Below are 26,219 nucleotides of genomic sequence, written 5' to 3'. Positions count from 1 at the left end.
CGAAAACACGGGACCTTAAAAGACGGGTCAGCTGTCGGCCGGACTCTTCAGGCCTCTGATCCTGAAAGGCCACACCGGGCTAAGGAGGCGGATTCTGCCAGCTGAGGCAACTGGGATGTGCACGAGGTCAAGGCCCCAGTCTTATCTACCTCCGGGTCCTGTCGCAGGACCCAGCATGGTTCAGCAGAGCAGGTTGAACAAAGGAATAAACCCTGGAAGGGCAGAGACCCAAGGAGGCTGGATTCCAGGGGTGACTGAGACCCTGACCCAGGGTTTGATCTTGGGCAAGGCTCCGTCCTCTTTGATATCAGTTTCCACACATGAGAAATGAACAGGGTACAGTGATGAAGAACAGGGACTTGAGCCTGGTGGTTCTGATCCCAACCCTGCCACTTAGTAGCTGTGTGATCTGAGACAAGTCACTTGACTTCTTTGTGCCTTAGCTTCTCACCTGCAAAACAGGTCTCATAGCAACAGGTTGGCTAGGAGAGAGATTGCCTGAATGTTTGTTAAACACATAAAACTGTAACAAAGAACAACCGCAAAGCAAGTGCTACATAAGTATTTGTTAAATAAACAAAGAAACATCCTCAAAGTGACTCTAGGTGGGAGTGCTTCACCCGCTGGTGAATTCTCATGCTGTTCATTCTCACGCTGTCCCTTTCTGGCCTGCCCCTGCCCTGGGCCTCTGAGTGCCCGCTGCACCTCATCCTCAGCTGTCCAACCCTGTGACTGTCACTTACCTGTTCCACCTGCCACTGACCTCGGGGGCATGGGGAAATGGCACCCCACTTCCCAGTGGCAGCTTGGATGACGGGGTCTCAGGCTGGGCGGGGCGGGAGCTATTTTGGTGGCAGCCTTTGGAACCCTCAGCAGCCAGGCGCCCCTGAGCTCTGGGTAAGGGGACTGGTTGGCTGCTGCCTCCTCTGAACCCGGGGCTGCTGGATGCCGCTGCAGCTGCTGGTGTGTTGATAAAGGAGAGACGGAGGCGGGCGGGGCTCCTGGGGGCTGGGGAGGGGCGTCCCTCTTTAGCTCAGAAATTCCCGACCCCTCTCTGGAGCTCCCCTCCGCCTGGGGCGCCTTATCTCCACGGCTCACCCAGATCTGCCGCAGCTCCAGCGATTAGAGGGCCCCTCCAGGGCTGAGAGGTGGCAGTCGTGACGGGGAGGCCGGGCCAGGGTTATTTTTGAGAGCATGTGTTGCCAGAGAACCCCCACAGACAGATGGGGTGCCTCCTGGAGGCTGGGGAGAGGAGGGCAAGGCCCACAGCCAGGAACCCAGGCTGCGGCCCAGCTGGGGTGGGAGCCGCGGGGCCTGAGTGGCCTTCCTGGGCATCCCCCTGCAGTGGGTGCGGCATCGGGCGGGGAGCCTGGGTCCTACGGGCCGCGCAGAAGGGAGACGGCCGGGCAGCCGAGTGCTCAGAAGGCCCCTGGTCCAGGAGACCCCAGGATTGACCGCTGCTGCGGGTTGTGCCAGGGCCTCTCCTGCCTCCTTTTTAAAAATATTTTTTAGCTGAACACGGACACTCGGCCTTTATTTATTTTTCTGTGGTGCTGAGGATGGAACCCAGGGCCTCACTCCGGCCAGGCAAGCAAGCCACCACCCCAGCCGCTCCAATGACCTTTTAAAAAATGCCATAGGTCACCTCTTGGAAAGCCCTGGCCGTGTTGGCATGAATGATGGCCTCAGATCCACAGGGTGGTCCCTGAGGGAGCTGGGCCTTGACGCTGCTGTGGCTGCCGCCCCGAGCTTGTCCTGGGGAACTGGGCTTTCAGCCGCCCCCGAGCCCCTGACACGGGGGCAGCGGCCCTCGGTCCTCGGGTGTCCATAAGAAGCACCTGAGGAGCCTTTCACACATGCCAGCAGGGTGCTCGGCCACCGGTGTGGTTTCAATAGTTCCCCAGGGAAATCTAACGGGCGTCAAGGATGGCCAACAAGTGACCGAGGGTGACCGGCAGGTCACCTCTGACTGGCTTCTCCCAACTCCCCGATTACAGTTAGTATTTGATAATAATTTCTAGGTTCATCATCTTATACATTTGTGTTGTTAACAAAGAATCCCTCAGTTGCCCACCCTTGACCACCGTGCAGGATTTTCCAACTCATAGCACCTTATGGGTGACCTTGAGTGAGTATCAAACACCCCCGAAGGGGGATTGTTAAACCCATTTTGTTGATGAGGACACTGAGGCCCAGTGAGGGGTGGGAATTTCCCCCAAGTCAGGTGAGTCTGCCTTAGGCCCAGGGTCAGGTCCCGAGTCTCCCGATTCTAAGGGTTTGGTCCAGATATAATGGACCCGGCTCTGAGTTTTGTCCATTCGATGGCAGCTACTGCTCAGACCCAGCAGCTGACCTCACCCAGTGCCCAGCGGCAGGTGCCCTCCAGGGACTTGGTCCCCCACAGCCTCCCCCTTGGCATCTCAGTTCAGCTGACTGACATGCAAATTAGTTTAATTATTTCTTCTTCTAAAATAAATTATATTTTGCAGTAGCTGCAATATGTTGTGTCAGGCAAAATTACATTCAATATTTTTAAACTAATTGATGCAGCCTCGAGGAAGGCTGATTGACAGCCCGGAGCCGAGCAGGCCTGCAGCCTTAACCGATTCCTAAATTAAAATTAAACGTGCTCTGGCCCGGTGCGTCCTCCGTGAGCTGGCGCACCACGAATCTGGGGAGGTGGCAGGTGGAGCCCTGGGGGCCCAAGGGGACCAAGGAGGTTAGGCAGCTGTGTGGGTACCTCAGAGGAGACCAAGCTCAGGGCCGGAGCCCGGCTGGGCCACGTGGTGGGTCTCTTTCCTCCCTGGGCACAGAGTTCAGCAGATACAGCTTGGAGTGGGCCGTTTGGAACCGAGGCTTGTGGTTTGTGCTGACAACTGTGGATTAAGAGCCTCCTTGGTACCAAGGACACAGCATGAGCAAGAACAACACAGCCTCTTGGTCTAGTGGCCGAGGCAGAAGCTACTCCTAGCTATGACAAGAGCTGAGAGAAAAGGGTTGGGGCTCTGAGAGTAGCAGGCAGGAAGTCCTGCCCTGACGGGGTGCGGAGGTGCTGTCCTGGAGTAAGAGAGATTTCTGACGCGATCTGGCTGGGAAGGAACCAGGCAAAGGTGATGGGAAAGGGAAGGTGTTCTATGGAGCACGATCGGCATGTGCAAAGACCCTGGGGGGCGATGGGAGGCTGCAGATCTCTTTCAAGGACGCTTGTGTCCCTGGCCGTCAATCACTTGGCATCTGGACCAAACTGAGTGTGCGGGTGTTGGAAGACAGTGGGAAGGAAGAGGGGACCAGGAGGAATGTGCTCCTTCCCCAACGGGCAGCAGCCAGCATGGTCCAGGGGCTGTTCTGCCCCATTTTGTCCTGTCAGCTCCATGGAGGGAGGGGCTAATAGCATTGCTGCCTTAAGGAGGAGGGAATGGGCAGAACTGTGAAGCGACTCTCTTGCAGGAAACAAGTGACACCTGGGAATTGAACACGGCTCGGGTCCAAAGGGTGGGGGGCTCTGGACCACCAGAGGGTACTGCCTTTCTTAACGTCTTCAGCTGCCAGAACTTTCTGGCCTTCAAGACCCCAAACAAATGTCCTGCCTCCTCCAGGAAGCTCTCCTTGACTCCCTCAGCCCGGTTGGGCATGCCCCCAAGGCCCATGGATTGCCCTGCCGTGGGCTCCCTCATCCCTCTCCCTTCCCCAGGGCCTTTCCCCTCGCCACCCCACGCACAGCACGTCCCTGCCTCACGTCACTCTGTAGGGGTCCCCCAGCATCCTCTGTGTCCCTCATCCTTCTCCTCATCCTTCTCTCTGTCAGCAGAACATTTGTCCCCATTGTTTCCTGCTGTATGCACGGCATACAGTAGGTACTTAATAAAGATGCCCTGAGTCAGTGCACTGCTGAGTGTCCCTGTCTGTGCCCCATGCTCCAAGAGGGATGCTGGGGAGGGGACCGGAGAGAGCAAGGCCTTCCCGATGGACAGCTTCCCTGGGGGCTGCCCCCCTCGGGGACCCTCCATCTGAGAAGCAGGGGATGGCCCTGGCCTCTGGCTCCTCTCTCGGGACCAGAGTCTTCTCATCCAAACAAGCGGAGGTGGACGCAGTGGTCCTCCTTGGCTATCACAGAGGAAGAGATGCCCAGAGAGAAGAAAGGGGCGGTGGGGCGGGCGGCAGGGGGAGAGGCAGGAGGTGGGGGAGGGGAGCCCAGGGACCTTCTCCCCCCCCCCTCCTCCCCTTCCCCAGGGAATTAAATCCTCTCTGAACGCCAGGCTCTGATTGGAGCTGGCCAGCTGGGCAGGAAGATTGATCATCCCAATTACCACCGCCAAGGCGGGCGGGGGGGGGGGGTGCTGGGTGACAGGAGGGGGTGCTCCAGGGAGGGGACCTCCTGGCACTCCTTGCCCCGCCCCCACATGCCTCATGGGAAGAGGAGGCTCAGGAGCCCCTCTCTGCGTCTCCAGAGTCCTCCCGTTTGGCTTTCCCGTAGAGGGGGAAGGCCTGGTCCTGCCTTGTTGGGACAAGGAGGAGTTCTGGGTGAAGCAGGGGCCCTGGAACCTTGGCATCCTCAGAATGTGGGGGGAGGGGAGGAGAAAGGTGGCACAGGACCCCGGGTGTCCCCTAGTCCAGAGCCCAGGCTGACGGATGCTCCTCTGGGGATGGGGCTCACCACCTCTCAGAGCAGCCTCGCCCAGCCTCCCTGACTCCCCTCAGTGTCCAGGCCCTGTCTGGGCACCCAGCATGGGGCGATGCCCGAGTCCCTGCAGCCTCCTGTCTCTTCCAACAGCGCTCCCCCGGAGCCCGCGGGATGATGGGGACCTCGCACCTGACCTTGGACTCTTCAGCTCAAAGCCCTGCCCTGGCTCCCTGTCACCTCCAGGAGATGTGGGATTCATCAGGGGACGCCCGAGTCCCTTCCTGCCAGGGCCAGTGAGTAGCCTCAGCCCCCCCAGCCCACCTGGCCCGCTCTTCTCCAGCCCAGCCTCCAGCCAGACCTGTCCTTCTGTCCTCAGAATGGGCAGGGGCTGCCACGCCTCCAAGCCTTGGCCCCTGAGCCTCCCTTCCTGCTGCCCCTTTGGGTGGGCCAGGCGCCGGCTGCTCCCCAGGGACGCCACAGCCCCCTTCCTTGGACGCTGCCTTAGCTGACAGCTGGCCTGTCTCTCCTGCCCTCCTGTGAGCCCCAGGGCCGCGGACACGCACGTTTATCACCGGATCCCAGTGCCCAGCCCAGGCTGGTGGCGTGGATGACAAGAGGCCCTCAGAAAACACTGGCTGAACGGGGACATGGGGACATGCTGAGGGAGACAGAGCGGGCACTCTGTGGCCACCGGCCCCCACCTGCTCCTCCCTCTGTGGCCCCCCGAGGGCCACTGGATGGGAGTCAGAAAGCCTCATGGGCAGCGGCCCTTTCCTGGGTGGGTCCCCGTCTCTCCAGCTGAGGGGTGTGGCAGGGCTGGGGTCCACCAGCCGACACGCCTTCTCCCCTCAAATGAACCCAGGGCCTTCACCCTGAGCCACATCCCCAGCCCTTTTTATATTTTTGATTTTGAGACAGGGCCTCGCTAACTTGCTGAGGCTGGCTTTGAACTTGCCGTCCTCCTGCCTCAGCCTCCCAAGACACGGGGATTACAGGCCTGTGCCTGGCCTCCGATGCCTTTCCTGACTATTAGTTCCACCTGCTGGGTGCTGGGCACCATGCTAGGCCCTTGACATCAACTCCCTGGGGGTGGGGGTTATGTTTCATATAAAACACAGCCCAGTGTCTGGGATAAGCATTCAATAAGCAGAAGCTGCTGTTATCGAGTGGTTATTCCTACAGTGACCCAATGAGGTGGCACTGCCGCCAACACGGAGCAGAGGAGAGACTCAGTGAGGAGGGGCTCCGTGCCACCCGCGCCAGGCTGCTCTGTTCTCCCAACTGGCCGCACAAGCCCATTCATCCGTCCCCTCCGTAAATATGCACTCCCTCTCCCGCGGCCCTGGCGGGTACCGAAGGTTGCAGATAGAGACGAGACCCCGTCCTCGGGAGTACACATGAGACCCCGGGAAGGTTCAGTTTGCTGGGGAAGAGGGGAGTCACTAAATATGCAGATACATGCATCTGTAAATTGCAGCCCGCTCGGTGGCAGGAAGGGAAATGCCCAGTGCTGTGAGATGTGACTTGGCTGGGGTGACCCAGACGGGGGAGCTCCTAGGGGGCTGGTTCAGGTTAACGCTTTGCTGTCCTGGTCAGCTAGCCGGAGTCCTTCCAGACTGCTGGATGCGGTCCCTGGGCCTGCCCTGCCCTGTGCGCCTTTCCAAGTCCCCCACTCCGCCCAGCCTCTTTGAAGACGGTCCCTTTACAACTGCCCTTTCCACCGAAGGATTCAGACACAAATTGTACTTTAAATTCAATATCGGTCATTAATATTTCATGATTACAAAACGTTAGAGATAATGTCAGTGGAAGGAGGTCTGCATGGGCAGAATGGATGACTCAGAAGTTCGGGCGCGGGGGGCCGGCATACTAAGTGGCTGGGAGGCTTTGAGGTAATCTGGGATGACAGGCGCGGCTCCCGGCCCAGGGCGACATTCTCTGAGGTGCGCACCAAGCTCCTCGGCTGTGTATAAATATTTCCCCTCTGATTCTTGTCACCTCGTGTTTGTCACGCCTGGGAGCAGGTGGGGCTGCTGTGACCCCCCCTGCCACCATCCCTCTGTTTCTGAGAACGACAAACGGACACTTCTACAGGAGGACACAGGGCCAGGCGGCATTGCAGCTGGGGCTCGGACTGGCTCCTGGGGGCGGGAGACCTAGGGTCAGGCCTGGCCCTGCATGGACTTGCCCTGTTTTTCGGGGGCTATTGCTGTTCCTCCCTGGGCTTCTTTCTGTCTTCTCATCCGTAAAATGGGGACACTAATTTTGTACTCATCTCCTGGAGGTGGCAAGAAGGTAGAGTGGGTTTGTCACTTGCCACAGCTCTTGATTAGTGCCAGCACCAAGGAAATACCAGGGGAAGGGGGTCTGGCAGAGAGGCGGCTCTGGAGTCGGGCCGGGGCTGGGAATCTGGACACATCTCTATAAAGTGCCCGGAGTCCATGCTCAAGTCACCTGCGGAGTCCAGGCCATCAGACATCAGACATTAGGTGAGCATTTATTAGGTCCCAAGCAGGGGGCCAAGCCTTTGTTTCCTCCTCCTGTTTAGCCCTCCCCACTCTCTGTGGGTTGAACCACTCATTTCCCCACTGGTCAGCACCTGGGGGAGGGCTGGGCAGGGCCAGTGGGTGGTGGTTCAGAGGCAGGGGCCAGTCTTCCTTCCCCACGGTGGCTAGTGGCTGGGGTTGGTGGTGGGATGCGGGGGCTCTGAGGGCAGAGTGCCAGGAAACCGTCCAGGTCCCAGCTCTGCCACGGCTGTCCTTGGCCCAATCTCCTAATTCTCTGAGCCTCAATTTTTTTCAACAGTAAAACGGGCGCTGGTCATGCTACTGATCAGGATTCAACGAAAGTAGCGGAGAAAGCGGGAGCCCAGAAGGCAGTAAGCGGAGCCTGTCTCGCGGGTGTGCAGGGGTGGGCCCCCCCCACTTCATCTGTCAAGTGGCGGCTCCACCGACCCGGCGGCCCTTTCTGAAAGAGACCCACTGGGGGGGAGCGCCATGCTTGACCCAAGAAGGGCCTTGCCGGTGGTGGCCCGTCAGGCAGGTGACAGGCTGGGGGGCCTTGCGGTGGGCAGGGAGAGGAGGGGTCTCCCCCCAGCCAGGCTGTCGTCCCGGCTCTGAGCCTCAGGGCTCCCGGGGAGCGGGTTCAGGGAGGAGGGGAGGGCCCGGCCCCCCCAGTCCAGCCACTTCCTCTCCAGCCACCTTTGTCGTCTCCCTTCCAAGGGGAGGAGGAGTGGATTCAAAGGCTCTGGAGCAGCAGGCTGAGGTCGGAGCCCGCTTTGTATTTTCTTTTAAACCGCAGTTGAAAGAGAGGAAGGAACTTCAGCTCAGGGACTTCCTCGGCCCTGGAAGGGGCTGGTGGGGCTGGAAGCCGGAGGCACCGGCAGTCGGGAGGGGCAGCTGGGCCCCGGCAGAGCAGAGCTGCCACCTGCAACCCGCGGGGCAATGTGACGGCCCCTGGCGGCTCGGTGGGCTCCTGGGGCGCACGCGCATGCGCTCTGGAGAGCAGGTGGAGGCGGAGGACTGGCGGCACTTTCTGTGCCCTCTCCTGGTGCCCCACGAGTCCCAGCGCCCTGTGCTCCTCACCTCCACAGCCTCACTTTTCTGGACCCCATAACTCAGGCCCCCAGCTGCGCCCAATTCTCTCTCACACATACACATTTATGTGCACACACACACACTGTTCCAGAAACTTCTCAGTGTGCCAAGCTGTCTGCTGTGTGGGAAACGAGGCCAGCACCTGAGTCACCCTTGACCCTCCCCGTCTCTCACCTCCATGTCAGGTTGATCTCCAGCCTGCATCTGCCACTGCCCCAGGCGAGGCCACCAGGGTTCCTCCTCTGCTCAAGTCCCTCCTGTGACTCCTGTCTCACGGGGAGCAGAGTCTAAAGACTCTACAGCGGCCAACTACTGTGACCCTAACGACTGTGACCCTCGACAGCCATGCCAGCCCCCTGGCTGCTCCCCAGCGGCGGCTGCCACCTCAGGGCCTTTGCACTGGGCTGCTCTTCTAGAAGCAGCACGTGGCCCTCACTTTACTGAGGTCTTTGCAGAAAAGTCTTCCAACCCGGCGGCCTCATCCTGGGAGAAACTCCGCCCCTTTTCCTTCAAGGCCCTGCCCTGCTCTTCTCCCCTTGTTCTTTCTTAGCACTTCACTTCATCTGACGTCATGCACACCCCTTCTCTCAGCCTGCTGATGGCCTTGCTGTGGACAGGTACTTTTCTGTCTTGCCAAGGCTGTGTTCCCAGGCCCTGCACCAGGGCTTGGCAAGTAATTGCTCAATAAAAGAGAAAAAAGCTGGTCTCAAAACCAGCCCTATCCCCTTGACTTGGGACCTTCATTTCCGCGGACCAGCTTTTGCCACCACCTCTGCTCAGCTGGGGTCTCTGCCCAGTTTCTTACCTTTTGCCCCGCCCTCAACACTGGCTCCGCCCCATAGATTTTGACTGACAGCTCAATCTTGGCCCCGCCCCAGCCATTGGCCCCGCCCCTCAGCCTCTGCCCGCCCTGTGTGTCCCTGGTGGTGTCACCCAGCTCACCGGCTTCCATGGCCAGCACTGTGATGTTGTGCCAGCCTGCGGTCTCGCGGTCCAGCCCCTTGCCGGTCACGATGGCGCCTGTGTCCTCATCAATATCGAAGATCTGGTCCAGATCCGAGGCGCGGTCGATGGCGTACCTGGGGAAGGCAGGCGGGGCTGATTGAAGGTGCCCCAGGCCCGTGGAGCCCGGCGCACGGCCCCCTCCCTCCGCCTGCCCCAGATACGGAGGGCAGAGACCCTGTTAGGGAGGGAGCCCTGGGTCGGCCTCGCGGGTGGCCTGGGCCAGCTGTCCCTCAGTCTTCCCGAGCCTGGTGACTTGCACCCCACGGTCGCTGCCTCTGAGAACAAGCAGCGAGCCTGGCACGGTCCCAGGTCCCAGGTCCCAGCCTCGCCTTTCCACAATAGGTGGCCCCGGGCTTGATGGCGAAGGGCTGGGGAAGGCACTCGGGGCAGTGGGGACAGCGGCGGATGAAATGGCCCAGGGAAGGGTCAAGGGTGCAGAGTCACCCAGGGGAAGCGGGAGGGCTGGGCGCGGGGACCCTCGGGCGCCGAATTCGAGGGCTTGGCGTGTCCCGCGGGGCTGGGGGAGAGCTGTGAGTGGGAGCGGGGGCAGCTGTGGCTTCTCCGGGGTCGGGTGGCGGGCGGCCGCGGGGAGGGCCGCGCAGGTCCAGGGCTCCTCCGCCTGCGCAGCTCCGCGCTAATCTGCGGCTTTTCAGTTGCCGCGTGAAAAAGCCCTTTGTTCCGCCTTCTTCCCGGGCCTTTGTGCGGCGGCTCCCGGCCTGAAAGGCCCGTGTCCAACACATGTCTCGGGCGGCGGCGGCCCAGAGAGGCCCCGCCAGCGCCGGCCCCGCTTCCCAGCGCTGATAACGCGGCGGGGCGCACAGCCGGCCTCAGACAAAGACCTCCAGAGCCAGGCGCAGGCCCATTGTGCAGCCCGGACAAAGCAGCCCTCCCCCAGGCGGAGGGCCCTTCCCCCAAAGCCCAGAGAGGGCCACCGAGTCCCAGGGAGGAGAGGCCACCAGAAGCACTGGCTGCTGGGAGCCCAAAGCCTGAGATGCCCCTTCAATGGGCTCTTGGCTGCGCAGCCCCAAATCTCTGGGCCTCAGTTTCTCCACCTGATGGAGACCGTGACCCCGTGGGGCTGCAGGGGTCAGAGAGCGGTCAGCTGGGATCGCTCATCTGCGTCTGTGACTTTGACAAGACTCCTTTTGCGTCTGGAAAGAACTCAGGTGTGGGGCAAGGAGGAGCTGGCCTTGGTGGCAGTCCTTACTTATTCTTTTCATACTTACTCGTTGGGAGTGAAGGCACAGGGCAAACTGTAAAGGGCTGTGCACATGCACACAGTGGGCCTAAGAAGCCTGTCTCCCGAATCCCTGCTGTAACACTCCTTCCTGTCCCTACGCTGCTGAGCCCACCATCTTCCTGCCCCTGGCGGGCCTGGGTCCCACTGAGCTGGAAGATTCAGACACAAGATGGTGACGCCTCCCCTACAGCACCCTTGGCTTGCAGCTGGCCTTCTCCCCAGCCACCCCCCACTCCAGGTGCCTTCTCTGTACTGCTCTGTGCTAGGCACGGGGACAAAGAGGCAAGGGGACAAAAAGGCAAGGGAGACCGATGTGATCTCCCCACTTTGCAGATGAAGACACTGAGGCTCAGAGAGAAAACCTGTCAAACCTAGGGATACAGAGGCGGCTGTGCAGGTGGACTGACCGGCTGAAGTGGGGAAGAGGGATTAACTGCAGCCGTCGCCCTGCCTGCCAAGCCCTGGGTCCTGGGCCCAGGAGTACCTGCTCAAGGTGGGCTGGGGCTTTATCTAATTTACACAAAGTCGCCCTCTGGGCCGGCCGTGCCCCATGCCCAGGGCTGCACAGTGATTCTGTTGCAGAATTGGACCTACATTAGGGACTCTTTGCCCCCTGCCTCCAGTCGCCTGGCCCTGTCAGAAGTTTGGGTCTCAAGGAGGAAGGAGGTGGCTCTGAGCATGGCCCGGCTGGAGGGAACTCTTGATTCTGTGGGTGGAGGGAGGGTCCAGGCCAGGGCGGGGCTGGGGAGCGGCTCAGCTGGCAGGAGGGTGCCCACTGCCGTCCCTCCCTTCTCCACCCCCACCGCCAGTGTTTCTCTTGTGTTTCTTCCTGGAGAGGAAAGGCTGAGCCGGACCCAAGTGGAGACAGCTGCCCCAGGCCAAGGGGCAGGTGCCATGGACCGTTGTGGAGACTTGGGCTAAGGTCAGTGCGGCTGGCTGGCTGGACCCAGGTGTCTCTGTTCCAGAGATCCCGAGAGTGAGGGGGAGGGCAGGGTGGGAGGTCTCCGAATGTGACAAGGACTGTGGCCTGGCAGGTGTGGGGTGCAGGGGGCTGGTGCACCTCACGTGCAGGTACACGCACGAGTTGCACGTCTGGTCTGTGTGGGTGGAAAGTGTGTGTGTGACATGAGTGTGTGTGTGTGTGTGTGTGTGTGTGTGTGTGTGTGTGTGTGGAATGGCAAAGGCTCAAGAGGGAGCCGCTCCACCCTGGGTCTGCAGCCAGGTCCATGCTGTCCCCAGATAAGTCACTTCCGCCTTGAGCCTTAACAGAGACGTTGATCCTGCCTCTCAAGCTGCTGGGAGGATGGACAGCCCACAGGACGTCCAGCTGAGTTCCAGGAAAATTACCCCACGATGCAAGCAATTGTCGTTCTAATTATGTTTCAGAAAGATCTGGCAGGGTGCGCAGGAGTCCCCCACCCAGCGTGCATCTGTGTCTGGGTGGCTGTGGGTGCAGAGGATCTGCTTAGATCCCGCCCTCCTGCTTCTCGTTTACTCAGCCAGGAACTGGTGCAGCTGGGGGTGGGAGGGACAGCGTGAGAATATGGTACGCAGAGCCTCGTGTGTGCATGCACACGCATGCAGACACATGTGTGTTGGCCCAAGTGTGCAAGGGAGGCCTGAGAAGGTGTATGGAACTGAGGCCCCTCTGCCTAGTCTGGAACCAGCTGTGTGGCTTTGGGCAAGACACTTAATCTCTCTGTTCCTCAGTTTCCTTTTCTTAAAAATGGAACTAGGACTTTGCTCACAGGCTGGCTGTGAGGTTTAGACACAATAAAGCCTGTGTAATGTGAAACATGGGTCGGTTCTTGCTTTTTATTTTTAGGGCTTCACCTGCCTGGGCCCCTCAGATCCTCCTAGGTGGCCTCCCCACTCCCATTTTACAGATGAGGAAACCGAGGCTCAGAGAAGCCAGATGCTTTTGCTCTAGGTCATGAAGGGCTAGTTAATGGCACAGACTGGTGTCCTGCTGTGTGCACTGTGCACACAGCAGGCTGAAAGGCACAGCCCCCCCACCCCCAGGCTGCCAGGGGCGGAAATCTGCTCAGACACCAAGTGCTGCCTGTGGCACCCATCAAGGGTGCCTCTCTGCTCAGTCCCCTCTGTCCTTGACTCAGCGCCCCTCCCCAGGCCTGGAAAGCTGGGTGTGGTGGGCACTGCTTGCAGAACGAGGGAGGACAGCATGTCCAGGGCACCAAGAACGTGGGAGGTGCTCACCACTGACTCCTCCCTCCACCTGGAGCACGGAGCCCAGAACTGTGCGCACAGGAGGCCCCTGGGGTGAGCCCAGGACAACCGCGATGCCCGTTTCAGAGGTGGGCAGACTGACGCTCCACGCCGCAGTGATTGGGCCCAGGTCTCCCCCAATTCCCAAGCCCCCCCCCCCCCACACTGCCGGCTGGAACGGTGCTCCCTGTCTCTGGCCCAAGGAGACATTCCCGGTCTTGGTTTGGTCTGGTCTGGAATTGGGATTGAGCAGGGGCACCCTGGCTGAGCCCCGTGCCCAGCCCTCTTTGTCTCTGAGACAGGTCTCACTAAGTGACTGACTGGGCGCTGGTCTTGCACTGGCGATCCTCCCACCTCGACCTCCCAAGCCGCGGGGATTCCAGGTGTGTGCCACCACCACCACGCCTGGCTGAGTCCCGGGGACTGGTGGGAACGGGGCTGGGCTCCTGGACGGCCAGTCTGTCTGCACAGCTGCCTGATCCCTAGATCTGAGCACTTCCCCTCCCTCTAGAACCTTCTAAGGCTTCCCACGCCTGTAGGATAAAGTCTCACGTCTTCACCTGACATTCAGGGTCCTTCACAGCCTGTCCCCGGGTGTCCCTCTGTCCTCACCTCCCCCCACACCTGCCGTGAGTTCGCTAGCTGACCTCCTGCTCCTCCAGAGCCCACAACAAACCCCACCCCGGCTCCGTCCTGCTGCGGCCACGGGCCACCGCCCCTCATCCTAGGCCCAGGCGGAGCACCCTCTCCCTGGTCCAAACCTGGGTCCTGTGCTCCCTCCTGCCTGATGCTGGAGTCCCTCTCCTCAGTCAGCCCCTCAAGCCCCCGCCCCAGCCAGGCCCCCCTGGAACCGGGACCTGTGCACACGGACGGACGCCCAGCCTTCCCTCGGCCCGTCTAACCCATCTCTGTGGTGTGTGCGTGGGCGCGGGCACAGCACCCATTTAAGAAGCGCACTAACCACAAAGAACAGACGCGGGGGGGCGGGGAGTAGGACGGCAGGAGCCGCGTTCTGGAAGCAGTCAGCCTTGGGTTAAATCCCAGTCCTTTCTCCCTTTCTGGCAAGTCGCTGCCCCTCTCTGACCCTCAGTTTCTTCAACTGTAAAATGGATGTAAGACCTCCTGAGGGGCGAGTGCAACAACGAGGAGGACGAGGCGTCTCTATGGTAACCAGGTGCCCGCTGCACCCCACCAATCATGCAAAGTCTCCCAGGGCCTGTCTCCATTTCTTTACTTCCAGGAACACACCAGCGAGCTTCCTGCCTGCCCCAGGGCCATGAGCTTCCTGTTCCTGGGGGACAGGCCCCTGCGTGGGTTGGCATGGGGGGGGGACTCTGTCATTCTGATCTCCCTTCCTTTCTCATGTCCAGTGTGGCCCTGCCCCCTGCCCCCGACTCAGAGCTCCTCTGGGGCACTTGTTGGCCGACTCGTCCAGGAGGAGGCCGACTCTGCGAGGCAGGGATCCTGTCCCCGCTGCACGGAACATTCCCGTTACCTATCCTTGGCCCTGGAGCTGGGAGCTGGGACACCTGGCCCGGGAGCTGGGGACAAGGCCAGGCCTGGCAGCACGTGTCTGACCGGCCTCTGGTTCCAGGCTCGTGCCCACAGTCGGAGAGCCCCACGCCCCTGCCCCAGGCTGCGGGCGGGAGGGAGCTGGCCAGTGTCCGCGTGTTGAAGTGGAGTCTCCAGCTCCTCTGAGCCTCACTTCTCAGGAGCCCCAGGGAAGGGCCGGCAAAGCGGGATGAAAGGAGGTGAGAAGCGGGTTCAGAGCGGCCCTGTCCCTGCAGATAGGACAGGCAGGGGGAGGCCTGCGGGCTGGGGAGGCCGAGGGGGGACGGGCAGAGGGGCGCTGACCCGGCCGGGCCGCGCCAGCACCGGTTCTGACTCCCTGTGACCGCTGAGGGACATCCTCCCCAGTTTCCTGACAACCAGCGGGCGGAGCCTCCCCTGGGCAGGCCCAGGCCAGGTGAAGGCTAAGGGGTGACTCAAGGCTGCGAAGCCTGGGGGCGGGGAGGCAGTGAGCCTTGGCCTTCGGGCCTCTGGATGGAGGGTGAGCTCCTCTGTCTGCCGCGGAGGCCCCACCAGGAGGCCCCACTAGACTCGGCCTGGGTGCCTCGGGTCCTCCCTCTCCTCTGCCTCTGCACATCAGCACACGCCATCCTCTACCCGGAAGGCCCTTCCCCTCCTGTTGACACCTCACCAGACCCAGAGCCTTGCTCAGATTAATTCCTGTCCCCACCAGGAACCCTCCTGGACCCTGAGAGCCTATGGGCAGTTAAACACTGCAGCATCTTTGTGTCTTGTCACCCAGGGCTGCTATGCAAGGTTGCACAGGCTGATCACTGTACAATTCCAAAAGGACTGTCAGCTAGATGAGGATGGGGCTGCTCTTCTCTGGAGCTGTGCAATGCAGAGACCCTCAAATTAACTTTCCCCTCCTTCCCAGCTCCCGACATGGGCGGGGCTGGAGCCAGCTCAGGTGCTATATGTGCAGGGGCTTCCGGAGGCAGCAGGGGGCCCCTCAGTCTCCCCCCCCATTTACCAACGGCTGTGACCCTGACCCCCCCTCTGAGCCAGCTTCCGCCACAGCCTTTCTATTCTCCTCCTTTCTCTGACCTTCTTCCAACCTGGGGTTCCCCGACTCCGCCAGCCCCCTGCCAGGGACCCCTGGTCCCCCCTGCTCTGCCTGTCTCCCCTGGGGGAGCTTCTCTGGCTCCATCCCTCCCTGGCTTCCCTCCAAGGCTCCTGTCGGGTCCCTCCGCCTTCGCTGGCTTCTCTCACCTCTCTCCAGGGCTCTCCTCTCCTCTCCTCCCTCTCTCCTCCTCTCCTCCTCCCCTCTCTTCCTCTCCTCTGTCCTCCCCTTCTCTCTCCTCCTCTCCCCCTCTCCCACTGTCCTCCTCCACTCCTCCCCTCCTCCTCTCCTCTTTCCTCCTCTCCTCTCTCCTCCTCTCCTCTCTCTTCCTCCCCTCCTCTCTCTTCTCTCCTCCTCCTCTCTCCTCCTCTCCTCCTCTCTCCTCTCTCCTCCTCTCCCCTCTTCTTCTCTCTCCTCCTCTCCTCCTCTCCTCCTCTCCTCCTCTCTCCTCTCTCCTCCTCTCCTCCTCTCTCCTCCTCTCCCCTCTTCTTCTCTCTCCTCCTCTCCTCCTCTCTCCTCCTCTCCTCCTCTCCTCCTCTCTCCTCTCTCCTCCTCCTCTCCTCCTCTCCTCCTCTCTCCTCTCTCCTCCTCTCCTCTCTCCTCCTCTCTCCTCTCTCCTCTCTCCTCCTCTCCTCTCTCCTCCTCTCCTCCTCTCCTCCTCTCTCCTCTCCCCTCTTCTTCTCTCTCCTCCTCTCCTCCTCTCTCCTCTCTCCTCCTCTCCTCCTCTCCCCTCTTCTCTCTCCTCCTCTCCTCTTTCCCCCTCTCCCCTCTCCTCCTCTCCTCCTCTCCTCTCTCTTCCTCCCCTCCTCTCCTCTCTCCTCCTCTCCTCTCTCCCCCTCTCCTCCTCCCCTCTCTTCCTCTCCTCTCTCCTCCTCTCTCCTCTCCTCCTCTCCTCTCTCCTCCTCCTCTCCTCTCTCCTCCTCTCTCCTCCTCTCCTCCTCTCTCCTCCTCTCCTCTCCTCTCCTCTCCTCTCCTCCTCTCCTCCCTCCTCCCCTCCTCTCCTCTCTCCTCTCTCCTCTCCTCCTCTCTCCTCTCTCCTCCTTTCCTCCTCTCTCTCTCTCTCTCTCTCTCTCTCTCTCTCTCTCTCTCTCTCTCGGCTGCTCCCCCACATCCCTGCAGCCTGTTTCATCTCAGTCTTGCTCTCTGTTTACACTGCATTCATTTGCCATAGATTCAGGGAGCATCTGGACGAGGGTGGACCCCGAGGACACAGTGGGGACACACTGGCTGCGTCCTACCCTCATGGGGCTCACCTCTTAGTGAGAGACAAACACAACATCCAAAAAGATTTAAAAAAGAAGAAAAGATGCTCCTTAGCTGGAAACCAGATGCACAGCCCGGGGAGTGTCGGCGGGAAGCTGGCGGGCTGGCGTTTTGGGGAGAGGAGGCAGGAGGCCTCGCTGACGGGGTGACTTCTGAACAAAGGCAGTGAGTGGACAAGCCCTGGGGACACCAGGCGAGAACATTCCAGGCTTGGGGACCAGCAGTGGCACAGACCCGAGGTGGACGCAAGCTCGGTGGCTTGTGGTGGGAGAGCGGACTGGTGTGACTGGAGTGGGCACGGGAGGGAAGGGATCTTATGGGAGGGGACACTGAGAGCCAAGGGGGGCGGGGTCCCGGGGGCCCAGGGCCACCTCGAGGGCCTGGCTTCATCCTGGGCCCACAGGTGCTTGGAGGCTGGGAAGCTCTGCTGTGGGCACAGCAGGGTCTGGCTGGCTCCTGCACCCGCTCTGGGTTAGAGAGGGGGGGACGGTGGCAGGGAGGACTGGGGCGGCAGGGAGGACTGGGGCAGCACGGAGGACCGGGCAGCAGGCCACTGCAGTAGAGCCAGCCAGGGGGTTGGGTGGCTGGGTTGGCTGGCTGCCCGCGTGGTGAGCCGTGCCTACCCCCCCCCCAAAGAGAAGGGGCGCTGAGGGCTTGGAGGGAGGGGGGTGTGTGAGAGAGGGGGGGAGGGGGGGAGGGGTTGAGGACCTGAACCACTGGAGGGATGGAGGTGCACTCTGGAGCGGGGTTGTGTTCTGTTGGGTGAGGGACAGGAGCTCAGCCCTGAGCGCTGGGGGGTGAGGTGTCTGGTGGAGCCGGTGCCAGAGGACACGCGGGCCTGGCCTGGACTGCCGGGCAGGGGACCTGCGGCCATTTCTCTGCGCTCTGACAGTGAGTCCCGGTTCGGCCCCACAGCCCTGTCCTCCCCTGACCTCTGGGCCCCTCCCCCGCTCCGGCGCCTTCCTCTCTGCCCGGCTCTGGGGCCACCCCCTCCCCGTGTCGCCTTGGTGGCGGGATAGCAGGCAGCAGGCGTCGGCCCCGGGCGGGGGTCTCACCGGACGGGCCGGTTGGCGGCGTCGGGGTCCCGCGCCGTCACCACGCCGACCAGGGAGCCCACCTGCGCGTCCTCCTGCACCTCCAGGAGGCCCGAGGGCGGCCGGAACTCGGGGGGCTCGTCCACGTCCGTCACCGCCACGCGCACGATCGCTTGGTCGCGGAACGTGCCCAGGTCCGCGAAGCGCGGGTCCACGAACTTGTTGAGGGCCTCCAGGACCACGGTGTGCACGGGCTGCGACTCGAAGTCCAGGCGCTGCGGGGGACAGAGGGCCGTCAGGGGACACGGGCTCCCGGGAAGGGCACGGAGGAAGCCAGGCTGCCACTGTCACTGCTGCCTTCGAGGGTCCAGGGCGTCTGGGCTGGACTAACTGTCAGACCCCGGATGGTCCCTAGGAAGAGCCACTCAGGGCCAGGCTGTCACCCACGTCCTGCCAGCTTGCTGGGACAGCTCATCCATGTTTTGAACACATGTGCCAGCGCTGTGACTGTGCCCCACAAGGACCCCAGCAGGCCCGCAGCTTCACCATCTCACTGTGCACCTGAGACCAGAGAGGCCCAGGGACCAGCCCCAGGTCACTGAGCAGTGAGAGCCAGGATCCCACCCGCGGTGTGGCTCCAGGACCCGGCTCCTCTCCCAACACCGCAGTCACTGGAACCTGGTGCCCATCCTTCTCTGCTGCAGTGACTGTGACTGGCCTCCCCCTGGCCTCTCTGGGCCTCAGGGTAAGCGAGACATGGCCCCTGCCCTGCTGATGGGGTCCCACCACCCCCAGGAGCCCCCACCGGCCCTTCTCCAGCAACAAACGCCGCCACCTCCTTCCCGCGTCCTGTTGCCTGGGAAGTCAGGATGCAGGGGCAGGGGGTGGCCGACCTGGCCGGGGAGTGACCGCTGGACTCTGGAGCCAGCTCATCACTCAGGCAGGGCCTGGCCTCCGCGGCCATCGCGACTTCACAGAGACGCCTCAGGCGCCAGGTGCTGCGGGAGCAGGCAGGAGCTCCGGAGCCCGTAGGGCAGCTCTGGGGGGACGTGAGCACACCCTGCTGGGCCCCATTCGGCAGCTCTGGGAGGCTGGGCCTCTCTGGGAAGCTGGGCCTCTTGGGCCACCCTCCATCTGTGACACGGGCTCAGTTTACAGCAAGTTCGCCCAGAGGCACGAGGACGGAAAACCACAGCGTGCTCCAAGGGGGACGCTGAGCCCGAGCACCCGGCCTGTGTCCCTACTGGGCTGTCCACGCTCAGCACATGACCTTGAGCGGGTTACTGAACTTGGGGCTCCCTTTCTCATCAATAAAATAGGCAGCGATCGGCCTCCCAGGGCTGCTGCCGGGACTGGACCAGTTAGCACCCGAGACGCGGCGGGGCGGCGCCTCGTCAGAAGCCCTCGCTACGCGGCTGTCATCCTCGCGGAAGCCCTGGGGACCCGGCTGCGTCCTCACACTGTCCGTGCCAGGCAAAGACTGGGTCACTCTGGGCTTGTGGGGCGGGTGGCTGCGTGGCACACAGGGGGCGGAGCTACTGCCCAGTGATCTAAGGAGGAGGTCCTGGCTGAGGGGAGGAAGGGGGCTGGCCAGAGCAGAGAGTGAGCCGCCTGTCCCTGGAGGTATGCAAGGGCTGGTGAGGACATGGGTCCGTGCAGGCCTCCCTGGGAGGGTGAGTGGACAGTCCTGACCGTCTGTGCAGCCCTGCGTTCCTGAGCCCAGGACCAGGCCCTGGAAGAGGGAGTTTTGGCTTCTTTATTTGACCTCCGTCTCCTTCTCCTCGGGGACCCACGTTTGCAGTTTTAGCTTTTGGTTCGGGGCCAGTGAGAGGAAGGAAGGAAGGCTGTTAGACGCGGGGAGGGAGCTGGGCACTGTCGGGCCTTCATCAGCACAACTCTGTCCCGTGAGGTGAGATCTTGGGCAAGCCCCTTTACCTCTCTGAGCCTTTTTCTCACTTGTAAAAATGTGGATAGTGACCTCTCCTTTAGAAGGAAAATGAGGTTAAAGGACATTAGGAGCATGAACGAGCAGAGCTGAAACCCACACTTGATGTTGAAAATCACGGATTCAAACGTGGATGGAATCTGAGCTCCAACAAGTAGCTGTGCAACCTCCACCAAATCACTTGACCTCTCTGTGCCTCCTTTTTCTCATTTGTAAAACAGCTCTTGTAAAGTGACAGCGTCAGTGTTTCCCAGGCTGCTCCCGGGTGTCTCTAAAGACTCAATCCCTGCAGTGGGAGGAGGCTGCGATGTGTGACAGCTGGGAAGCCTCTCAGACCCCACTGCCCCTGGGGCCTGCCCCCTCCCCAGGCGGCGCACCTTCTGCAGGACTATGATGGCCTCCTGAGTGTCGCTGTCCGTGGTGACCTTGAAGACGCCGCCCCCGCTGCCGCTCTCCGCCTTGAGGTGGTAGGTCATGTCCGTGTTCTCGCCCACGTCCGAGTCCTCGGCCTTCACGCGGCCCACGGCCGTGCCCACGGGGGCCGACTCCTGGATGCTGAACTGGTACAGCTCTGCGGGGACACGCCCGTGAGCGGCCAGCCCCGGCTCAGCCAGGCCGGGGGCCGGGAGGGGCGGCGCGGAGAGGACGGTCCTCAGCCTGACCCCTGGGCTTATCTGCTGAGTGATCTGGGGACGTGCCACCAGCGCGCACTGCGGTGGCCAGTGCGAGGGGGCCTCGGGGACACGTGGAAGGGCGGGGCTGCGGGCCGACCTCCTGTTGGTCTGGCCCCTCGGTCAGTAGGTGCACGGAGCCCTGCCATGTCCCAGACAGGGCACAGCCCTAGGCACGGGGCCGGGCCACAGAGGAGACCCCTTGGATACAGTGTGTCCGGCGTGACAGAGACTCGGGAGGAAAACAGAGGGACCCGTGAGCGGTCGGGGGCAGGGCAGCTGCACGTCCCCTGACCAGGGCTGGGTGGCAGCGTGGTGCTGAGCTCCGCGGCCCTGGGTCCCTCCTGGAAGGTGACATTTGGGCACACTCCCGTCAGAGGGAGGTGAGGAGGGAGCCAGGCAGACACGGGGGAAGGACGTTCTAGACCGAGGGACGGCAGGAGCAGGCCCGGGGTGCGGTGCCTGGCAGCTGGGAGGTGACGGGTCGGGGAGGCAGGGAGCGGGCAGCGCCTCGCTCTCCGCCCAGAGCCAAGGTCAGGCGCGAAGGTTCCTGACTTGGGGGGCCAGCCCGGGTGAGGCAGGGGCCGTGGGTGGAATGGGCCTCGGGGCCTTTATCCAGGTCACCCTGCACTGGGTGGCCGCCCCGCCTGTGGTCACACGGCCACCTGGAGGGCTCTTTCTGCAGCACAAGCCAGACATGCTCTTCCCTGGCTTTAATCCCTCCCATGGCTCCCGCTGCCCTGGGCCGGCTGCTGGCCCTGGCCCCTCTCCTGCTCCCTGCGGGGCTGGGCTCAGGTCTGGATGCCCCAGGCGGCCCTCCCTTCGCCCCCTCCCTCCCCGTCCCAATCCTGCTCTGAACCTGAGCCCCGGGAAGCGCCCACCCCTCAGGCCCCCTCCTGTCCCCGTCCCCTCGTGGGCTACTGCATTTCCCTGTCCTGTTCTGTCTATTCTCTCAGCTCTGGAGACAGGGACTGCGTCCCCCATTCAGCAGACACCCTCAGCGCCTGCGGACACCGCGCTGTCCCCTCCGTGGAACCTGTGAGCAGCCAGGGGGACGGGAACGAGAGCCACTGGGCGCCCAGCACATCGCCAGATGAACAGGAATTAGAGGGTCTGACAGTCCCAAGGGTTGGTGAGGATGGGCACAAGCAGCGTGTGCAAGTTTTCATGGGAAAACAATTTGGCCTTATTTAGTGACCAGGTATATCCCATGACCCAGCCTTTCCACTCCTCTGTATACACACTGGAGAAATGTGCACAAATGGGCACTGGAGCGGGGGCGTTGCAAGGATGGCCAAAGCAGGATCCTTCCTAACAGCTCCAAACTGGGAAGGACTCAAATATTCCTCAACAGCTAAAGAGATACATACTGGAATACTATACATCGAGGAAAATGAACACAGCCACAGGCAACGGTGTGGGTTCATAAACACAATTTTGAGAGAGAAAAGAAAGACGTGAAATGATGTAGATTGCAGGATTCCACCTGGACTAGGTTAAAAATGGGTAAAATTAGACTATGATGTTTGGTGAGGCAGATGGAGAGAGTAGAAAAGATGGTGACAGACGTGAGTGGCGGTTAATGCGGAGGAAGGGGTGGGGACATCATGAGGCTCTGGGTCCTGGAGGGTGGCTCCTGGAAAGTCTGCTTATAATTCACTGTGGGACTGGACCCTCTGCGTGTCCTGTGCTTCACGACAGAGAAACGAGGAGGGGAGGGAGGGAGGGAGGAGTGAACAGTCCCCGCGCCCTGGCACCTCCTCCGCTCAGCCTCCCCATTCTGCCCACGGCTCACACGGCCGGGCCCAGCTGGGCAGAGGGCCGCTTGGTGCTTGGAGCCCCACGGGCTGGCGGCTGGGCCTGGGGTGGGCGCGGGCTGGCTTCTGGGCCGGGCTCCCGCCTGCACCTGTCTGTCTGGGTACCCGGGGGCGGCGATGCTGTGCGCTCAGCCAAGGGATGGGCTTCCCTGATCTTGCGGGGTCAGTCCCCGTGGCGGCCTAATGTGGGAGCAGCGGCCCTGAGTAATGACTCCCCGATAGGAATCAGCGGCTCCCGGCAGCTCTTAGTCTCTGCCAGCCGCGGTGGCTTCCCTGCGGCCCGGCTCTCGGCCTGAGCCTGGGACGGAGGGGCTGGCCGGGCTGATGGGCAGGCGGGGCCTGGCCAGAGAAGCCGGCCTCGCGGGCTCCTGCCGTCCAGGGTCCCAGAGGCAGGGAGCGCCTGTGGCTCAGACTCAGTTCCTCCAGGCACAAGTGTGGGCCTGGGTGCAGTGGCCGCCGCCTTGTCTGCCCAAGCCCCTCACCCAGCCGGACCCCGCCCTTCGCCAGTTTGTTCAGCAGCAGGCGGCCAGCAGGCCCGGGTGTGGGGAAGGCCACTGGGGAGCTGGGGTGGCCGGACAGCAGGGCCAGGGGGCTCAGCCTCTTCCTGTGCAGGAAGAGGGGGCTGGGTAAGCGGCCCTCGGTGGACAGGGAGGGGGCAGGCGCTTCTCGCTAGCCGCAAAGCTAAAGAGGAGCCCGGGCCAGCAGGGGCTTGGGCGGGCTGACACAGATGTGGCCTTGCCCCGGGAAGGGGCCACTCACTCTGTGGGAACCGGGGCGGGTTGTCGTTGACGTCGGTGACCACGATGGTGACGGTGGTGGAGCCTGAGAGGCCGCCCAGCTGCCCGGCCATGTCTGTGGCCTGGATCACCACCTCGTAGCGCTCCTGGCTCTCGCGGTCCAGGTCAGGCACGGCCGTCCGGATCACGCCTGTGGGTGAGTGAGGGTGAGGCCAGGGGACGGCCACCAGCGGCTGGCTGATGTGGCGTCCCCTGCATAGGCCCAGGTAGGACTCAGACCTGCCGAGCGGAGGCGTAGTTCCAGTTCAGGAGGAGACGGGGTGACATGGAAGTCATCGATGCGGCCACAGTGCTGGTGTGAGCTCTGCGGCCACCACACACACCCCCCCACACACACACACACGCTGCCGTCACGCATCCCTATTCACACGAGTCCCCTCCACAAACTCCCCCAGCCTCGGCCCCCCACCCCTCCCGGCGCTGCGTCCTCCATCTGGACACCAGCAAGTCACCAGCAAACTCCTCCGAGCTGCTCATGGGCGGGGGTGGGAGCAGAGGGGGCAGCAAGATGGATCTGCAGGGAGGCCGGGCCTCCTGTCTCCCTGCCAGCAGAAGGGCCCGGGGTCTGCAGGGGCAGTCGGTGAGGCGTTCAGAGCCTCTGCTGACACCCCCTCCAACCTGCCGAGCACCAGGTGGTGACAGGTGGCATCCAGGGCCTGAGCGCAGGTGGAGTCACGCACCAGCAGCCCCGTGATGCGCCCCATAAAACCCAAGCTCTGCTCCTGCTGTCCCCAAACAGCCTCGGACTCCAATAAAGGCCACAGTACAGGAGGCTGCAGAATGTGTGTGTGTGTGCATGTGTGTGTGTGCATGTGCGTGTGGGTCTGTGTGCGCGTGTGTGCATGTGCGTGTGTGTGTGCGTGTGCGTGCGTGTGCGTGCATGTGCGCGTGTGTGCGCGTGTGTGTGCGTGTGCGTGTGTGCATGTGTGCATGTGCGTGTGCGTGTGTGTGCATGTGTGCATGTGCGTGTGCGTGTGCATGTGCGTGTGCGTGTGCATGCGTGTGCGTGTGCGTGTGCGTGGTGGGGGGCTTGGAGTGGTCCTGCTGGTGTGGGATGGGGGCGAGGGGGGGCATGGGGTCCAGGCAGGCTCATACAGACCCCATCAGTGGCCTCGGTGGCTCCTCTCTGGGCTCCCTGCCGGCCCCTCCTGTGCCACATGCCGCTGGCCTTCGCGGGGACTGGGGGGCCTTGGAAGCAGATGACTTGGGATAAATCCCAGCTCTGCCACTTTTTGGCCGCATGATTCTGCACGAATCCCTTCACCTCTCTGCCCTCGGCGTCCTTATCTGTGAAACGAGGACACCCACAGCCCCTACCTCAACTTGGCGCTGTTGGCACGTGGATCCTGCGTGTGTGCGTGTGTGTGCGCTGTCCTGTCCGCTGTAGGACATTTGGCAGCACCCTTGGCCTCCCACAGTAGATCAACTCTCCCGCCCCAGTTAAAACTGCCTCCAGACTCCATCAAGCGGGCTCTGGGGCAAGTCAGTGCACAGCCACCAGGAGAAGCAGGTGACGAGGAGGAGCAGCCTGTGCATTTGCTCTGAAGGAGATGGTCCCCAGCCCTGGAGCGAGTTGCCTCCTCGAATTCTCGCAGTGTCCCTATGGGGAAGGGGCCGTGACTATGCCCATTTTTGGGTGAGGAGATGGAGGCACAGAGAGGCCAAGTACCTTGTCTAAGGACACACTGTAGAAAACACACAGCAAGGACTTAAATAGAGGTGCCAGCGTCCACAGTCGGAACTGCCCTTCTAGACCTCTGTGGAGAGGGAGGCCCCTGCCCAGCCTCCCTCACATCCTGTCCCACTCACCCCCAGGTGCCAGGGGCCTCTGACAGGGGGACACCACCTGTGGGGTCCTGTCTCAGCTCCTGGACGGTCCTCCCTGTTTTGCTCCGTGCTAATCAGGGCAGCCCCCTTCAATCATGCAGCAAGCCCCCAGGAGGCTCTGGTGCTGCCGTGAGATGCCCGGAGAGGAAGGGGTGCCCTCTGGGCCTCAGCGGCTCCCTTCAGTGCGTCTTCACAGCTGGACAGCAGGGGCTGCCCGGGGAGATGGAGTCTGTCCTGCCCTCTGCCCAGAGGGTGGGAAGAAAGGGAAGAACATGAAGGGGAGGAGAGGAAGAAGGGGGGAGAGAGACAGACAGATGGGGGGGGAATCTAGCAAGAAACAGGAAGCCGTGCCACAGGGTAGAGACAGGAGAGGGAGAGGGACAGGAGAAAGGCCGGCTGGGGGGCGGGAGGATGGAGACCTCAGAGGTAGAAAGCCGGGAAGGGAAGGAAGGAATGGGAGAAACACAGGAGGAGACAGAGAGACCCACAGAGGGACAGGGAGCTAGAGAAATGGAGAGGAAGAACCTCGGAGAGTGTGAAGGTGGTGGGAGGGGGCGAGAGAGGCAGATGGACAGACGGACTGCCAGCAGCCAACAGGCCAGAGAGTAGGGGGTGCCAGGGGAAGGGGAGGGGGCCGACTGGAGTGGACACCCTTGGCACCAGCCCTGAGGAGGTCGGTTACAGGAGGATGGCGCTGAGCGCAGAGCCCTGGGGCCCGTGTGCACTTACAGGCTTGGGCACCAAGGGCTGTTAGTGGGCTTTGCAGCAGGGGCCTGGCTCTGAGTGAGCACAGAGGCTCCAGGTGGTAGCCTCCTGCTGTCCCTGCCCCTTCCAGCTCCAGGGGACTGGGGGACACTCGACGCTTCTCACTTGGAACCTGGCCATGAAGTCTGAGGAGCGTGTGTTTTGGGTGCCATCTCTGGGCATCCAGGAGGCGGGCATCCAGGGACCATGCTGCCCCTGGACCCTGTTCCCAGGTCACACGCTGCTGTGGCGGTAGGTTGCTATGGTGACCACTCTCAAAGAACCACATTTCTTGGTATCCAAAACCCTGTGTCACTCTCTCCCACGCTGAATCTGGCCTTGGCCATGTGACTTACTTGGCCTATGGGACCTCAGCAAGTGCGACAAAGCCGGAGCCAGACAAGCCCTGTGTACCGGACCGCCCTTCCGGATTCCTGAGACCACTGTGCCAGGAAGAAGCCCAGGATGAAAGGCCACACACCAGCGGTCCCCCAGCTGCGTCAACCCCCAGTGACTTGGCAGCCAACTGTTGCCACCTGAGTGACCCCCCACAAAAGAACAGCCACGGCAGCCCACAGAATGGTGACAGACAAAAGGTGGCCTTGGGCCCTGCACTGGGGGCAGCTGCCACAGCCAACTGGTAGAAGAGCTGGTTGGCGGGCTGTTTCTGCGGGTTTTCAGCTGCACTTAACGGAAGGCTCACCTGGGCTGGAAGGTCCAGGACGACCTGAGCCACACCGGGGCTGTGGTTCTGCTGTGGCTGAGACACAGTGGTCTCTCATCCCCCACTGGCCGGGGATT

At 62.0% G+C, this 26,219-nt stretch overlaps 1 protein-coding gene and 1 long non-coding RNA gene across 3 annotated transcripts in view; one reads left to right on the top strand and one right to left on the bottom strand.

The window, feature by feature from the left end:
* Positions 1-26,219, bottom strand: part of Cdh22 (cadherin 22) — a 112,637-nt gene that overhangs the window by 11,880 nt on the left and 74,538 nt on the right. Inside the window, exons 5-8 of the mRNA XM_078036419.1 lie at positions 22,810-22,977; positions 19,940-20,133; positions 17,639-17,892; positions 9,160-9,296 (exon numbers count right to left, since the gene is read on the bottom strand). Coding sequence (XP_077892545.1) covers positions 9,160-9,296; positions 17,639-17,892; positions 19,940-20,133; positions 22,810-22,977 — 753 coding nt within the window. The remainder of the gene's footprint in view (positions 1-9,159; positions 9,297-17,638; positions 17,893-19,939; positions 20,134-22,809; positions 22,978-26,219) is intronic.
* LOC110598138 (uncharacterized) lies at positions 2,826-8,932 on the top strand. Of its 2 annotated transcripts, XR_005728920.2 has the most exons (4): positions 2,826-3,110; positions 4,772-7,110; positions 7,427-7,499; positions 8,403-8,932. It is a non-coding gene; the product is annotated as an uncharacterized LOC110598138 (long non-coding RNA). The 2 variants fall into 2 exon arrangements; XR_013433052.1 differs by having other exon boundaries at positions 7,427-8,932.

This window comes from Ictidomys tridecemlineatus, unplaced genomic scaffold (genome assembly GCF_052094955.1).
Source record: "Ictidomys tridecemlineatus isolate mIctTri1 unplaced genomic scaffold, mIctTri1.hap1 Scaffold_3593, whole genome shotgun sequence".
Lineage (NCBI taxonomy): Eukaryota > Metazoa > Chordata > Mammalia > Rodentia > Sciuridae > Ictidomys > Ictidomys tridecemlineatus.
Note: the sequence above shows the minus strand (reverse complement) of the source record. Positions and strands in the feature narration are given on the sequence as shown.